Source organism: Squalius cephalus (genome assembly GCF_949319135.1).
Source record: "Squalius cephalus genome assembly, chromosome: 21".
NCBI classification, from domain to species: Eukaryota; Metazoa; Chordata; class Actinopteri; order Cypriniformes; family Leuciscidae; genus Squalius; species Squalius cephalus.
In genome coordinates, this window is record NC_137142.1 from 17003280 (window position 1) to 17021319 (window position 18040).

At 37.4% G+C, this 18040-nt stretch overlaps 1 protein-coding gene across 1 annotated transcript in view; it reads right to left on the reverse strand.

Annotated features, from left to right (window-relative positions):
• The window catches only part of macrod2 (mono-ADP ribosylhydrolase 2), a 569941-nt gene that overhangs the window by 62545 nt on the left and 489356 nt on the right, over positions 1-18040 (reverse strand). Inside the window, exon 9 of the mRNA XM_079856275.1 lies at positions 1238-1319. Within this exon, the coding sequence (XP_079712401.1) occupies positions 1238-1319 (82 nt within the window). The remainder of the gene's footprint in view (positions 1-1237; positions 1320-18040) is intronic.

Genomic DNA, 18040 nt, shown 5'->3' on the forward strand with positions numbered 1-18040 from the left:
TTTTCCATTCAATTATAAGGAATGAAGCAAATGCAGCATAAAAGTGTCATGAAACTCGTGCAATATGTTGAAAAGTCTGTGTGAAAAACAGTTGGGAATTTAAGTGATAATTTTCCTCCAGTGAGCTGTTAACCATTGTAACCGGGGCCTAGTGATGATGAATGTCATGTCACATTCATGTCAGTTTTCTGAACCAGATTCATTAAAAAGATCCAACTCAAAAGAGCAATTTGTGCTTAAATCGGAAATCTTTTCTTCTTTATGAACGCACCAAGGAGAGTTATTTCAATAATTTCAGGGACTAACTTAAATGTGTCTGTTTCTCAAACAAAGCTATCATTTGACCTTAGAAAATTATATAGTACATAAATTGGATTTTTATGACGCTTTCGAGAATTTTGTGAAATTTTTTTCTTTATTCACGAGTAGGGTATTCTTACTATTTTTTTTATGCATTAACAGTTTATACTATTTTATAGAACTTACTATTCAGTTCTGTATTATTATTATTATTTTTCAGGTTGTTTAATTGTAAAAAAATTCATTGATATATTGTCCTAACCAACCTTTAACCCTGAACATAATTTGTTTCAATATATAAGCAACTTTATTCTGGTTTTAGATTAAGTTTTCTTGGAAAGAGACTATTTTCTGTGTATGTGCGAGACTTCAATCCATTAGCCGTAGAGCAGCGTCTGATGTGTGACACACTTAAAATGTAGTAAACGGTAAAACAATTGCGCTACAAACTAGTGTCTTTGTTACTACATTAATAAATTAAAATAACTGGAAGACAAATACCAGTTTACAACATCCAGCAGCACAATGAACTGTTTTTGCATAACTAAATAATAACAAAATTATAATAATCTTGCACTCAAGTTTAAATTGGTCGCACCCGCTCTTATGTTAAAAGTAGGGTTAAAAGATAATATGGGATGAATAATTGGGATGAATTAGCCCTTTAATCAGAAGAGAGTCTGACTGCGGTTATCTTCTATGATAAAGGTGGGGTTGAAGCTTGGGCAGTACATTACCATAAACAGGTTTTGGTTATGTGGAATCCAATCTCTGCCTGCTGTGCTGTATCTGTGCGCTTCTACTACAAACGTCACGCCAGTCAGACGGCCTGACACTGTGAATCCTGCCTGATGCCCGAGTAACAAGCTTTGAGCTGAGTGGGTGTTGCAACCAACAAATAAAATGAAGTAAAGATTCCAATAAGAAGATACAGTACCTGGGGAGAAGAAATCTGACATCTTCCTCTTGTAAATCTCATAATCTGTCTCCAGAAAGACGCAGAATATGACACGGTCGATCTGCAGAAAGAGTAGAAAATAGGCATTTAGCATAATGGAAACCTGGATCAATGCCTTTCTGGGTAAACACATGGCTAAGGGCAACACTATTAATAAATATGAAAGTACTAGTACTCATTCCTGTCATAATTAGAGCTCAGGGGACTCATTCATGACACTGAGGCATTTTTAGAGACTTTTCTTAAAGTTAAAATGCAAATAAGTGTTAGTCTAGTTCTAAAACAGTAATACATAGTTTATTTAATTTTGGTAAACTATCGATATACACAAAACAATAGCTAGGAATCATAAAAAAAGCCAAAACATTTAAATCAAGTGTAGAAATGCAGAAATGATGAATGTTCCAATTGAAAATCTGCAGAACATTTTGCAGAGTTCTGCATGCACAGACAAAATTAGCATTTTCTGCAATATCATAAATATATTAATTACATTTATGCAGTCAAGATGTTATGACTATGCCTAGCTAAAAAAAAAACAAAAAAACACATACACAGAAAACTATGAACAATTATGACAATGTTTGTAACTGAACACTAGTGTTTTGTATACTGCACAGTATACACTGAATACTACTTTAAAAAGCATTTCTGCATATGCATTGTGAAATAATAAACTTAGTAGAATGCTATATTGTTGTCACATTGATGTTGACTTTTAAATTAGAATAAAATAAAAAGAAAGGTATTTTTGCATTTACACCCTAATTTTATGTAAACATTTCTTAACTGGTAGAATCACACTGGCAATAAAATATCAAGATGAGTGCTTTGCATTATGGGATACAGAAAATGTGCATGCACAGTTTACATACTGTATACTGGACTGACAATGAATTTTATTGTATTGAATCAAGAGCATGATCAAGATAAGTGGTACAATAAAATATACAAAAGAGGAGAACACATTATCAATCATCTCCACCCTTCATTTCCTCCACTTAAGCTCAAACTTCTAGTCAGACCTCTAACCGCAGCTCACTAGAATGCAAGCAATGTCACTTAGGAGCAGAACATCAAGATTGAAATTAAAACAAAAAACATAAAACCTGCCAGCACTCTCTTATCACCGCAGAGACCGGATCCTCAATTCAGTTCCATCTCTTTCCATTCCGGACCACCCAGACTGACCATCCTGCTTAAGATCTCTATGATTACACTAGTACAACAGGGATCTCGATACAAAACCCTCTTTTGATTCTTCCCATGTTCCCAAAACAAAGACCTCATGTGAACAAGAGTATAAAACAACACACACACACAGTGTATTCCCTACAGGTTGATGGCAATCTTTTGTGTATTACCAAAATCATAGATCCACCAAATGTTTAAATAACACACATTTTCTTTATATTTGCATATTATGTTTAGTGGGGTTCAAAAGGCCACTTTGTAAATCTGAAAATAAACAAAAAGGTTTAGGATTGTGAAATAATTACACAAACGAAATAAGATCCTGAACTTTTTCTTCTATGTGAACTCCTTTGTACAGACGGTCATATGACACTAAGAAATTCAAAACTACATGTTAATGTTTCAATTCAATCCATCCCTGCCAAAACAACAAACAAAAAAAAGTTGCCAGCTTTTTTGATCATTTTCACAAAACTTTCATGGCCCCCAGATTATTTTGTTGAATCTGAACATGCAATATATCAAAAGAAAGAACAGAGCCTTTGTTCTAGGTTCATGCATTTTGTTTTTTTTATCAACACTTGAATGTAAGTTTCATAAAAATCAATATTTTGAACAAAAAGCTGAGAAAATGGTATTTTTTGTCAAAGACTACAATGTGCATAAGCAGTGCTTTTATCCCTGGCTTCTGTTTCTTTTAATCCGGAGATTCTGCACTCTTTCAGAAGATGAGTAATAGCACCCCAACCTGTGTAAAGCCATAAATGACGGAAAAGTCCATCAGTGGCAGGGAAAGAGTTCAAATAAGTTCGAAAAATTAAAAACAGAAGCATTACATGTTATAAACTGTTATTAAACACTGTGGCGATCACCTTTAGATTTTGAGTCCTTATATAAATACTCATTCCTGCCCTGAAAGACCTCCTTTAAAACCAAGAAAGGTGATACTTCCTCTCTGTCAAATCTAAGGGTCCTTATCAGCCTCACTCTCTCCCTCTCCGCCACAGGTACGCCTCTCTCTCCCTCCACAGAGGAAATGTGCCTCCCAGGGAGACGTCAGATAATCGCCCTGCTGAATATTGCAATATTCCCAGACAGCCTTGTAATGGCCTCTCTCGTTTCGTCTGCTGGTGGATGGAGAGGGAGATAAAGCAGGATCCCAGCGGGATGGCGAGAGACCGGACCACCTCTCCTCCCCCTTACTGGCAAACCACATGAGGATTCAATATAAAATCATTCTCCCTCACAGGCTTGCGCAGACAGACAGCTGTCTATTAATAGTTTATGGCCTGCCCTTTGGAGTAAATGTTAAGACTTGACTTGAGACTAGTAACATTTTTATTTTTGTGCAGGAGAATGTCAGGGGGTGTCGTGGCCATAAAGAGAAAGAGGGGAAAAAAATGGTCCCGCTCACTTTTTTCACCTCTTCATCTTTTCAAATCTTTAAGATAGCTATAAAAACCAAGGGCCAGGACACAAAAAGAGGACAACATAACCACAGGAATCTCTGCTTCTCTCTCAAAACCTCAATGCCCATGGAGAACAAGGCAGAACAGTCTAGAATGTCAGTTAGCTAATGGTTCTCAACTGGTTTACAGGATCCAGATTTCATGGCCAAAACATTAAACTGTTTTTGTATCAAGTAATGAAAAATGTCCTTAAAATTAAACACAGAACTGTATTTAATATTATCTGGGTCACATTTTCTTTTACATACTTTTTCTCATAGTTCTTGAGAATGAGGAAATGTTATGTAACCTATTTATGTAAGCATCTGCTTAATTTTGCTTGCATCTACAAAGCGACACATGGATTTGCAGAAAAATAATATGATTTGATTGGACAGATGGTATAAACCTTTTTACTTTACCATACTAACTATAAATGGCTGCATTGTTAGTTGCAATTTGCATTTTTTTTTTCTCTTTTTTTCAGAACAGACCCGTAACCCATTTTTGTGTTGCAGCCGTCTAGTTGAGACCCACTATAACAAACACACGGCAGAAACACTTCCTGCTGGGAACTCTTCTGCATTTATTTAGATCATTACATCTCTCTCATCCCTCAGGCAGAGAGTGAATGGAAAGGTGAGGGGTCCTGATAGAGGAGGTCATCCGCATCATTTTCAGACGTTATGCTCAGAGAGTAGGGCACCTAGACTTTAGGAGAGATAGAGGAGAGATGGAGAGAACTTTCTGCTTCTGCCTTATGCTATTTATATCCAAATGGCCCCAGAGTATAGATGTCCAATGGTGAAATAAAGGATAAATTAACAGAGGGATGAAGAAAGGAAGTAAAAGAGAGTGTGCGATCCTAACTATTAGTCTTAGATCACAATATATTATACATTTTAATACTACAAATATCAATATATAGTATTTCATTTCTTTACAGGTTTTATTCTAGAGACAGTAAAATAAACTTTAATACATATGTACATACCTATAATATTACACACACACACACACACACACACACACACACACACACACACACACACACACACACACACACACACACACACACACACACACACACATACACAGTAAAACTGTGGTTGGGGAATTTTGCTGATATATAGTCCTAATTAACTCATTAGCATATGAATTCATTTGTTCATTTGGTTATGAGACTCACTGGAGACTTTGCTCACATGTTTAGTCAAGTCTCCTAAATATTAATTATTTAATGTAAAGCTGTCCTAGGTGAATTAATGCGCGCGCACACACAGAGAGAGAGAGAGAGAGAGAGAGAGAGAGAGAGAGAGAGAACTGCAACTGAGGGTGATCAAATGATCACCTTTATCACATCAGCCTCCCAGAGTCCCAAACTTAATATGGCAGCCGCCAACATTCCAGATATGACTTTTAATTTGAGATCTGAGATCAAAAAGCAGTTTTGAAACATTATTACCTCATTTTTTTTTTAAACCTGCTGAGGATATTTCTATATCTATATTACAGATATCCTCAGGTGAACACAAGGGCATGAAGGTATATAAGTGGCTGTATTTTTTATTGCTTAAGAGTCCCAGTTTTAAAGCTATTGAGGCATCACCGAAGGGATATTATTTGTCAAAATAATGACATGCATTTGACACATTCAAAAGCAGTTTCTCTTCCTGAACGTGTCTGTGCACCGCATTAGGTCAATGTATGTCCCCTGAGCCTTGTATGTCATTTTACAGTAAATGTGCTGAAAGCCTGGCACTGAACCACAGTTCCCGTACGATGTGCTGAGCAGCGGGGGATTGTGGGAAATGAAGAATGGTGTCCAAACATATCCACTAGCTGAGAGGAAGCTCAGCTTGAGAGGGTTAATGAAGGCCTAATGAAGAAGCAGAGATCGCTGTGTGCGGGCCAGGCCGCTCATAACTCAACCCTCACTGAAGCACCACTGCCAGAGGGAGGGAGAGCAACAGAGAGAGAAATGCTTTCCCACCAACCTCTGGGACAAAATTGCAAAAAATAACATGCTTTCAACAACAACAACAAAAAAGTTTCAAACACTCCCGTCATCTGCCTGTGTTCGGACATCCATCATGCCATAACTATAAGAATACAAGTCATTTTAATAACTCACTGACAGTCTCACTTGGGTGAAAACCTTGTTGCTTTTATACAACAGCTCAGTAAACAATATTGAGTAACTTGCTGAAGGATCGAAGGATTCTCAATAGCAACCCGAGTGTGTGTAACTTTAAAGGTGATGATACACAGGGCAACTTTTTGAGCAATGTTGCTGGGCAATCTTGCAGAGAGATTGTTGATTAGGCACTTTCCCATTGAAAATGGGCAATACATTTCTATCTGGATAATTTATAGATCGGTCGTGGTCCCTGTGACTCATCTGGTTGCCCATTGACGGCAACATTGCTCAAAAAGTTGCCCTGTGTATCATCACCTTAAGAGAGCAACCATGCATCTGTGTTGTTTTATTTTCTTTGTTTTAATTTTATAATCATTTACTGTATAATCATTAATCATTTATGTAGTTGCCATTTGATTTAACATTTAATCATTATTTTATTATTATTATTCATTTGTCATTTTATGTTTTTATATTATTAGTTTACTTATTTCCTTGCTCTTGCTATTGTTGTTTAACTTATTATTATACGGTTTCGTTTCGATTTTGTTTTCATGAGTAGGATAAGAGAATGTCTCCATGTCAAGGTTTTAAACGTCACAGGACGATGTTGTGAAGCAGTAATCTTCCATCGTTTTTGCTGTGGTATAATAACACTTATTGGATTTGTAATGGTCAAATGAAGTCTGAGCATTGAAACACTCAGACAAAGTCTGAGCATTGAAACATTTGCAGCTAGGTTTATTCAGTAATCATCACTTCATCTCCTTCTTCTGCTCCTCCTTGGCTTTCTCATTTAAACTCTCAGGCTGATAAAAGACTGTTCATATAGTTTTGCCAGACAAAATGGGATATCTTCCGACAGGGATTCGGTGTACAGGGTCGGATCTGACGTGGAGATCCATCCAATCTAATATTACATTTTGGCCACAATATTCCCAGTTAGTTGGTCTATTTTTACTCGGCTCCAAAGCAGAATTAGCCGTTGTGCTTCAGAGCAGATCTCAAATCAGCAACACAACTGCATTTTTAGGTGAAAAACACCTGGCCAAGTAACAACAGCTTCAATCCATTCACTTTGCTCTGATACAGTTGCTTATAATTTGACTGTGGCTGCAGGCAGAAGCAGAGTCTCGGAGAGCCCAGCAGGTGCCACGACATTTAGCTGGCCCTCTTACCAACGATCTGTCACCGCCAGGCACCCAGGCTTGTAATTACATGGGGACTTTGCCAGAAAAACTTTGACGCACTAGCTGTGGCACGTACACTCTTGCTGGGATTTTCTTATTGTTTCTGTCAGGCGTAATGAAAGGGACAAGTGGGCCGCTGCAGCTCTCGACCCTCTGTATATCGGCATAAAGGTAGGAGGAGATATGAATAAGATACAGAAGTGATGTGTGTTTTAGAATAATTGTAATTACTGGAACACTGCAGTACCTTTTTCAACAAATGATGAATATTATCTAGCGAAGAGGTGGCTGTGTAGCTCCCTGTAGTGTGTGAGTGGGTTATAAGCGATTTGTCATCATTATGGCAGTGCTGTGCAGCTGAAACTTTATGTTCACAGTATTGAGGAACATTACTATTAAAGGTAAAGTGTTACAATATTGCATTACATTATAGTACATTATTTATTTGTACTAAATGCATTAGGATGGTGTGGACAAGTTCGTCAGCACTTAATTTAAGTCATAAAGGATATACCATGAAAAGGTTTTTTTTTTTTTTTTTTGAGAAAGGATGTATTAAATTGATCGAAAGTGACAGTAAAGAATTTTACATTGTTACAAAAACATCTATTTCAAATAAATACTGTTCTTTTGAACTCCCTATTCATTAAAAAAATCCTTTAAAAAATGGGTTACTGTTTTGCAACGTCAAAAATATTATGCAAAACAACTGTTTCCAACGTTGATAATTATAAGAATTTTTCCTAGAGCAGCAAATCAGAATGTTCGAATGATTTCTAAAGGATCATGTGACACTGAAGACTGGAGTAATGCTGCTGGAAATTCAGCTTTGCCATCAGAAATAAATACAACTTTAAAATATATTTTCAATAATAAAACAGCTATTTTAAATATTGTAACAATATTACTGTTTTTAGTGCATTTTGATCAATTGCAGCCTTGGTTAGGATAACAGACTTCTTTCAGAAACATGAAATAAATTTTACTGACCCCAAACATTTGTAACATACTCCATGAAAAACAATCTAATATTTCATTTTTGACCAAAACATCTACAGAACAGCTCTATATGTAAAATTAGTGGATTTCACTGCAAGCAATAACACTCACATACATTATTTCTACTACAATACTTGCATCCCTAAAAAAAAAAGTTTAAAAAAATATCATATTAAAGTGTGCTTTACATTAGTACATTTAACAAATAAGAAGTTACTTGATAACAGTGATCTGACTAACCCCAACACTGTACGCACAGTCATGGCACTGACAATGAGGGAAAAGGACAGGCATCAGCGCTACGCTTTGTTCAGTTAGAGAAAGCTGCCTCATAATGGCATGATGGGAAATGATGAAGAGAGTCCTGTCTGTCAGCATAAAGAGAAGGAGAGAGAGGAAAGACAGTGTGTGTGGAGCCAGAGTGCCCAGTGAGAGGCAGGTGGAGACTTTCCAGGCCTTATTACCAGCGTAATTACACACACCTGAGCCAGCCTTGCATGACAGGACAGTAATTAAAGAGTTGAGAAAAGCATGAGAGAGAAACACACACACACACACGCACGCACACGCACACACACACACACACACACACACACACACACACACACACACACACACACACACACACACACACACACACACACACACACAAAGCACTCACATCCGGAGATCTGCCAATGGTTAAAGAGGGAGAGGAGAATAAACAGACGAGATTAAACGATGCATGAACACACACACACATACATCAGGTGATTTGTAAAACGTTGGAGAAACGGGGTGGAAGATGTCGCTCTGTGGCGGTCACGAATAAAAAGGCGTGTATAATTAGACTGGCGAAGGTGATGTTGATATATTGAGTTAATATATCACTCCTGGGGGTACAGACGAATAGCAAAGGCTAATGCTAACCTCTGAGTAAATAATTTAACCGTGGTAAAATATTTTGACAACCCTCTGCACGCCAATACCTCTCCTGACCGATGCGAACAGAGATACGGTTTTGAGACCGGCAAAGTTAAACAGTTTATACTAAAAATATTAGCACAAATTAGGCTAAATATGTTTTTTAGATCGAAACCCAAGGCAGTCTATGTTACCTGGAGAACTGGAGATCTATCTATCTATCTATCTATCTATCTATCTATCTATCTATCTATCTATCTATCTATCTATCTATCTATCTATCTATCTATCTACTGTATCTATCTATCTATCTATCTATCTATATGCAAAACAATGCAGTTATGTCAACAAAAATGGAAAAAAACAATGCAGTTATGTCAACAAAAATGGAAAAAAAGAAAGATCCACATCAAATTGGATATAATGAATAATCCTGAATAATAAAACAAAATAGTTTTAAATTAAGAACAAAATATTTTAATAAAAACAAAACAAAACCCGATGTATTCAAGCATGTGAAAAAGCTGTGGTTGAATAAATAATTTAAAACAGTAACATAAACCAAATAAATGGAAAGGTAATGTGCATTACAGTAATTATTTCAAAAAGTAACTGATATTAAGTTAAATTTAATATGTAACATGCTGCTTGTTACTTGAAGTAATCTGACTAAACCCAACACTGTACAGTCATGGCACTGACAATGAGGGAGAAAGACAAACCTTGACATCTTTCAAAAGACACAATACAAATAAAACTTAATGCAAGATTCACTTTTACATGGTGTTTGAACATAAATGTGTGTTGGCAGTGTGTGTAAACAACCATCCTATAATGGTAAAAAAATCCACCCACTCCTTTTTTTATAATCCCCATAAATCAGAAACACAATCATAAATCAGTGTTTCAAAACGAGCTGTTCCAGTTTTCTCCCTACTGTGACGTCAAAGAATGGTGACAATCTCTGCCCTATTAGCATAGATCCCGCCCTGAGTGATCCGCACACAGTCTGCCATATTTATATCAACGCTAGAACAGCTAGTGATAAAATGTCTGAGCTATGTAATCATTATAACTGTTCTATATTTGAATGTAGTAATGAACATAAGAGTCTCCATAAACTCCAGGCATCAGAGCCACTGAGGACGTAGTGGATGAATTTCATTTATGAAGGGAATATGCCCAAGAAATGAGCTAAATTCGTATATGTTTGTGCAAATCATTTTACACCAGACTGCTTTACAAACGAGGGTCAGTTCAACGCTGGATTTGTGCAAAAGTTGCTTCTCAAAGATGTGTCAATACCAACTGTTCATGAACTTCATATCCCGAACACTTAAGTATTGCACTTTATAATTTGTGAATGTTTGCAAATCACTTTTCTGAAATGGTCTCTGGCTGTATTCACAGAGACCAGAGCCATGTTGTTATTTTTATACCCGAAAACGCTCACTGTCTGTCTAATTCATAAACGCACATTTGTTATGCATAATACAGTCAGGTGATTAACTGTGTATGTTTTCTGTAAATATAAAAGACTTGTACTAAGAGTGGAATGTTTATTTGCAAAGGCCAGCCACATCGACACATATCAGTAACACAAGGTATGTTGGTTGCCAACATCTTTACAAGAATTCATAGATGATCATGAAGCAAAATGCAAACCAATAAGTTGTAACTCTCAACAATTACATTCTAGAAAGAGGGCGGGGAGCAGCAGCTCATTTCCATTTAAAGATACAGCACGCACACGAAAACTTAGAGACTTTAGAGAATTCTAATAAATGATCTGGGTGGTACTTTGATCTGAAACTTCACAGACACATTCTGGGAACACCATATATTTATAATACATCTTGTGAAAAGGGGCATAATATGTCACCTTTAGAGATGCACCGATATGAAATTTATTAGCCGATATGATAGCCGACTATTCAAAATGATATCGGCCAATGCCGATATACCGATAGTTTGGTTTTTCTTATGGATAAAAAATCTCTCCCAAATTATGCTGCAAACTATACAGAGAATATACTCTGTGGATCTAAGGGGTGGAGCTTAACTAATCTATCTATCTATAAATTACAGAAACGTCTGTCTGTCTGTCTGTGTGTCTGTCTGTCTGTCTGTGTGTCTGTGTGTGTGTGTGTTAACCACATATCTCTCGAACCATTAGACCGATGGATTTCAAATTCGACAGGTGTCTTGCCATGGGCACGAGTAAGTGCAGTGCCAAGTTTGACGTTGTTTGGATGAGAAATGCAAAAGATATCATTAAATATATCATTTTTAAAAGGTTGTGGTTTAAAAATACACATTCTGACATTAGAGGGTTGTATTGGTCAAAGAAGCCCCAAGAAGGTTGTGGTTTAAAAATAAACATTCTGACATAAACACTCTGTCAGCTACACTGTTTACTTCTGAATATTATAGTTTGGTTCCAGAACGTGATAAATCCATTTTGATTAATTTTAGTAAAAATGTGTTTTCTTTACCAAGAAAGTGGCAAGATGAAAACCACTATTTTCTGTTTCAAACTTTCACATAGCATCTTTAGGTTATAATAACATAAAAAATTCAAATCCAGAACTCGGTCATTACTAATCTTATAGGCTATACAGGCACTGGACTAAAATACATTCAATCAGCCATCGCTAAGAAATACCTCCTGAACTTTTTTGACGGCGTTTAGCTCACAAAAACTTATTTTGCACGGGCACTTCGCACTGCTCCCTGAATCGATGCGCTTATTCATTTGTGGATGTAAACTGAATCTGTAAGTCAGCTATGCTGTTTACTTCTGGATATTATATTTCATTCTGGAGCGCTTAACGTTATTGCTACTGTGTAATAGTAGCCTATGCTATTCACCAACTAAACATATCCTACTCAATGCGTTCACATTCTCTTTCACGGGCATCATTTGTAGTAGCCTATTCAAAAACTGTTTGCTCAAGCATAGCGTTTTCGGAATTCACCGTGTGCTTTCTACCATGCACAAATAAAAATGTCACTGAACTTTTGCTGTGTAATTGTAACAATGAGCACTCAAACACACCAAACCAACAATTACTAAAAACACACTCAAAAACTGATTTTGCGCGGGCATTTTGCACTAGTTAGGTTTAAAGATAGGGTTATGGTTAGGTCTGGCATTGGCACTGCAGTGACCAATGTTCAGAACCCTGTTCTGAAAAATTCCCAGCAGTCATTTCTCAGTTTGTTCCAGAAATCATCCATATCCACTTTTCATAATGTAAAAACGGCAAACTCTCAATCCTTCTGGTGCAAATGCATTCACCTGCATTCATCAAAACAAAGAGGGTCAGACAGTGGTCAGCCAGACATTGTTTTGATCTTGTGTGCTGCAAAGAGAGAGATTGCGCGTTTGGGAGTTTTTGAAATCACAGCTAAAACTGAATTATCATTTCAGAGATGGGCTTCTGAAAGGTTTGTCTTTTGAAAAGAACAGCCAGATCTATACATCAAAGAACAAGGGCCTCAGAACATCGCTTAAGAAACCAGAGGTCATCAGGTGGACTGTGGGGAAAGTGCTGGTTGAAAAACTTCGATTTTTTCTCATAACTAGCAATGGTCGAGTGTTCTAAACTGCTCTTTGAACATAATAATATATTAAGGACAGACATTTTCATTAAAATTCTATTTTATTAACCAAAATCTTCTTTTGACATGACTGGAATGCCATGGTGACCCATTTAAGATCAGTTATATAATAGACATTTTAACAGGCTAAAAAGTGTTTTGTCTTATTAAAAACCACTTTGCATAACAATTTCTGCATAAAACATTCAAATGTAATGTTCCTAAATTGTGCCCATAAGATGAAAAACTGATAATGAATTAAGCACCATGCTGCGTAAATCAAGCCTGGGGTTTAAGGCAAGCCAAGATATACTTCACAGATGTATAATAGAAAATTAAAATAGCAGCTATAAAACTAAACGCAGAGGATGTTAGGGAATTATAGCGAGATAGAATTAAAGCTGTATGTCAGCAAAAATACACTGCTCTTGAAGTCTCTCCTTACAAGAACCCCACAGTACTGTACTTCAATGGCGAAACAACAAGACTGCTTTTTTCAGCATTCATTCCCTCTGGAGCATAAAGAAAGCCACGTTTGAAAAGCTTGCATTTATGTACACTAGACTACAGGATATCGTTAAATGTCACAGCACGGGCGTTACTTTCGTGACCACTCTGGGGCTCTTGATCTGTTAGATAATACGCCAGTAAGTAAATGTCAACTAGCACATGCTGTCCTCCCAATGGATACAAAATGGAGTCCAAATGCTAACAGCTTATTTGACAATAATGCCATAGTCACTTTTTTGAAAAATAGACTACAGCTGAGGAACATGCAATTCCTTGAGGGAAATATTGCCCACTTTTTGGCTTTCTAATGGATTGGATACAGGTGTGTTGTGAAAATGAGGGGAAACAGAAGCGTGTGTCAGTGTAACATGAGCATACAACTAATAGAGCATTGATCAATTAGAGCTGGATGGCAGACAGCGGTGTTAGATTGTAATTAAGGGCTATCCACTGTGCATGTCGAAACAAAAGAACAGGGGCCATAGAAAAAGTGAACAATTCACATAACACACATACAACTACTGAAGTATATTTCTGTTCATTAGTTCACAAAACTACAAAAATGTTTATCTTAAAAAAAAGTAAAATAAATATTTGAGTCCATTTATTCTCAAGAAGGTAATGATAGCTATCTATCTTTATAATCATTTGTGCTAGCCTAGAAATCTAGATGCACCCTAGTGGCAGCAAAATTTATTTTGAAGCCAGGGTAGTCAAGCAACTCTCCGTTGACTTTCGAGCTGCAAAAACCTAAATTGGGTCAGGCCAATCACATCGTGTATAGAGTAGGCGGGGTGGGCTTAACATAATGACGACAGAGTTGCGACGGTTCCCTGCTACTTGAAAACAAAGAATGGCGGCTGCTGCTGGCGAACAGTCTTTCGAATCGGCTTTGTCCGTGACTCTGGAGGACTTGGAGTTAGGTTTTTCTTTGAGAAAAGAGCAAAGAACGGCACTTAAGTCATTCTCAAAAAAGGAAGATGTATTCGTAGTTTTGCCGGCCAGATTCAAAAGTTGAATCTATCAACTAACGTTAGCTCCGCTGTTGGGAAAACGCTCTGGTTGGTTGAAGCGCTGTCCTATTGCGTGCAGAGTGAATTTGAAAGACAGCCGTTCATCCCGCCCCTCGGATTGAGCCGTGTATATGGTGAGTTGCCAGACCTAACATCTTGATGTAGGTCTGGCTTGCCAGGCTACATTTGTGCATCAGTTTATCATCGACTCTTTCTGCAAGTTACACTGTTACACCAGTAGGCACCAACAAGTATGAGTGAGTTACTGAACCAAAACAATTCATCCAGAAATAAAATAAGTGACTGGCTTTTTAAAAGAGTCATTAAATCCTTCACTCATCTGATTTGTTTGAAAACCGTAATTCATTCAGTAACAAAATAAATGACTGTCTATGAATTGAATCATTACAGCTTTGTCTAATTAAAAACAACATTGCATAACATTCTCTGCATAAAACATTGTGTAAAATATATTGTACATGTATAGATTGTACATGTGATCATATATTTTGTATGCAAGATACACAGATGGATAGAGTATGAGTTAGCAACAGTGACAGCTCTCTGTCTCTACAAGATAATAATGCTAATAGTGCCCTCTGAAGTGGGGTCAGATGAAAAAGATGGTAAATGATCAGCTAACATGACAGCTGAATGCACAATAGCATTCACCAACATGCTGACAGCCACACAACCCTCTATTTTCCAACAGAGACAGACAGACAGAGAGTGAGTCTCGGACTTTGCAACTAATGAAGGATGCTCCAAAAATGACAAGTGGAGGCCAGTGGCTCCATCGTTTTCTCAAGACTTGCTAGTGGTGTCCAGCAGAGCCCCCATAACCCTGCATTTTAATCAAACCTCTCCTCATGAATGATAGCACACTGCCTGCACTCAGCATAAATCAACACTTGCTCACGTCTCCTCTTAGATAAAAAAAATCCTTCAAAGCTACTTTTCAAGGCCTATATTTTGCTCCTGCAACAAGAATATAAACACATTTTGATCGCCAGGTTCGCATTAGCATTCATAATGCACATGTAAGCAATGTGTATTGCCATTATTATGTAATCAAAAAGAAAATGATTCTTACTGGTCCTCATTGATATTTGAATGAAGTTACTTTAATGCATTTATGCCACAAAAGATTATTGCTAATATTGTTCAAATGTTGTTTTGAATTACAAAAAACATAAATGTAAAGGATAAATTCTTTCACTTTGTTTGAAAAAATACATACAAAATATTTAACATTTGAATGTAAATTGTATTTGATAGTAATAAAGTTAATAGTTTTTAATGGCCCAGTCCAGTCAACAGTTTTATAATTTAAGTACTCAGAATTTACTAAGAATTAACTGTGCTTACTGTATTTGCACATACTGTATGTGTGGTTTTGCACCAGGTTTGCAAAAAAAAAAAAAAAAACCAGAAAAGAAGAAGAGTGTGTGTGTGTGTGTACATTTATGCATTTGGAAGACAATTTATCCAAAAACGACTTACACTACATTTAAGGTAAACCAACCCATGACCTTGGTGTTACTAGCACCGTACTGCTTGAGCTATCAATCAGATAATACAAATTTGAAAACACAGTAAATATGCCCTCCAAAATCTATGCTGAACAAAATTTGCATTCCGCAAATGCCCATCTTTTAGGTTAATGAATAAAACACAGGTGGGTGAAACTGGCCTAAGAAGTCAGTCAGTTGTTACAAAAAGACGTTACCTTCATGCAAAGAAACATTCAGCTACACTTTATGGATAGATTCAGCTGGTTTCAGATTAAACGATAGTGATGTCTGTGTTCTAAACATAGTTTGCCGTCTGGAATATCTGCAGGGAGTAAGGTAGCGTTTGTACCTTTGCATCACATCTCTCTACCTCTATTCTTTTCTCACTTATGTGGAGTCGTGCTGGGTTTCCTCTGCAGGAGGTGCGTCCTCTTACAGGAAAAGAGGAGCAAGGTATACTGGAGATGCAAACATGACACAGAAAGACATGTGTCGTCTTCTCTGGAGTGCCACTGGCACGTCTCTCATCCATCTTTGTTTATCCTGTCTGTAGTCATTCAGAGTTAGTTCTTCTGACACCATGGGTAGGAGCTCGCAAACAACAAGAGTATGTGAGAATGTCTTGTCCTGACAAGAAGTGTCAAAATCAGCGAGCATGTTTCCTTAAACAGCTTGTGAGAAGCAGCGATGTCAGCCTGAGAAAATTACTAGTACTGTCTTCTCTGTCAAAGCTTGCTTTTTCATTCCTTCATAACTCAATGTTGCAGGTAAATCCACCATCATGTGACAAGCACAGAAAAAAAAGAAAGTGGCTGACAAAGCCTGCACGTAAATACACACTTAGCTGAGGGCCAGAGCCGTATACAATAACCTACTTTAGAGAAAATGGTGGGAATCCCCATTAAAAAAGTGTCCCTATATTATGATTTTTTTTTCTTCTGATACTGTTACAAATATATGGATATAATATGCCTTTCCCTGATAAAATAATAGACATTTGAAATATTTGTTTTCTACAATAGATTGTAGGTAAATATCCACCTCTTTTAGTTTTCTGATATATATAATACATAGAAAACATGAGTGAGTGTGTGAGTGAACTGTCTGAATGAATGAAACTAAATTGTGAACAATTCTTTTTGTTTTTTTTTGCAAACCTGTTTGACTGATTAGATCAGGGGTGCCCAATCCTGCTCCTGCCGATCGACTGTCCTGGGGTGCGTTTCCCGAAAGCATCGTTGGCCAACTATGGTCGCAAGTTCATCGCAATGTCCATTGAACTCTATTGGTAACGACGGAACTTGCGACCATAGTTGGCCAACGATGCTTTCGGGAAACGCACCCCTGCACAGTTCATCTCCAGCCCTAATCAAACACACCTGAAGCAACCAATTAAGGTCTTCAGGATCACTTGAAAATTAAAGGCAGGTGTGTTTGATTAGGGTTGGAGATGAACTGTGCAGTGCTGCGTTCCAGTCCACTTTTAGACACGCACTTGCGAACTTCCCTAACCACTTCCCCTTGGGGGAATCCTTGCCGCCATTTTGAAGTGCATTCCACTTCCTGAAGTGGACGAGGGAAGTTTATATGGACAGACCCTCGTTCCCTCGATTTTGACCGAGGGAGCGAGTCTGCTTCAAATGTACACTTCAGGCACCTATATGTCCCACAATGCAGTACGATTGTGACGTCACCACATATCGTCTAATCACCACCACATCAGACAACTCTATGATATATTAATTATAATTTGTAAAATTTATAACAACCCAAACACACCTATAAACATTTGGATGCTGCATTAAACAAATTCTTAAAGGGGAAAAAAATGTAAATAATAAATCAACCCCATAGCTGATTCCGGTGCTGCGTTCCAGTCCACTTTTAGACACGCACTTGCGAACTTCCCTAAGCACTTCCCCTCGGGGGAATCCCTGCCGCCATTTTGAAGTGCGTTCCACTTCGTGAAGTGGACGAGGGAAGTTTATATGGACAGACCCTCGTTCCCTCGATTTTGACCGAGGGAGCGAGTCTACTTCAAATGTACACTTCAGGCACCTATATGTCCCACAATGCAGTACGATTGTGACGTCACCACAGATCTCGTCTAATCACCACCACAACAGACAACTCTATGATATATTAATTATATTTTTTTTAAATTTAAAACAACCCAAACACACCTATAAACATTTGGATGCTGCATTAAACAAATTCTTAAAGGGAACAAAATGTAAATAATAAATAAACTCCACAGCTGATTCCAAG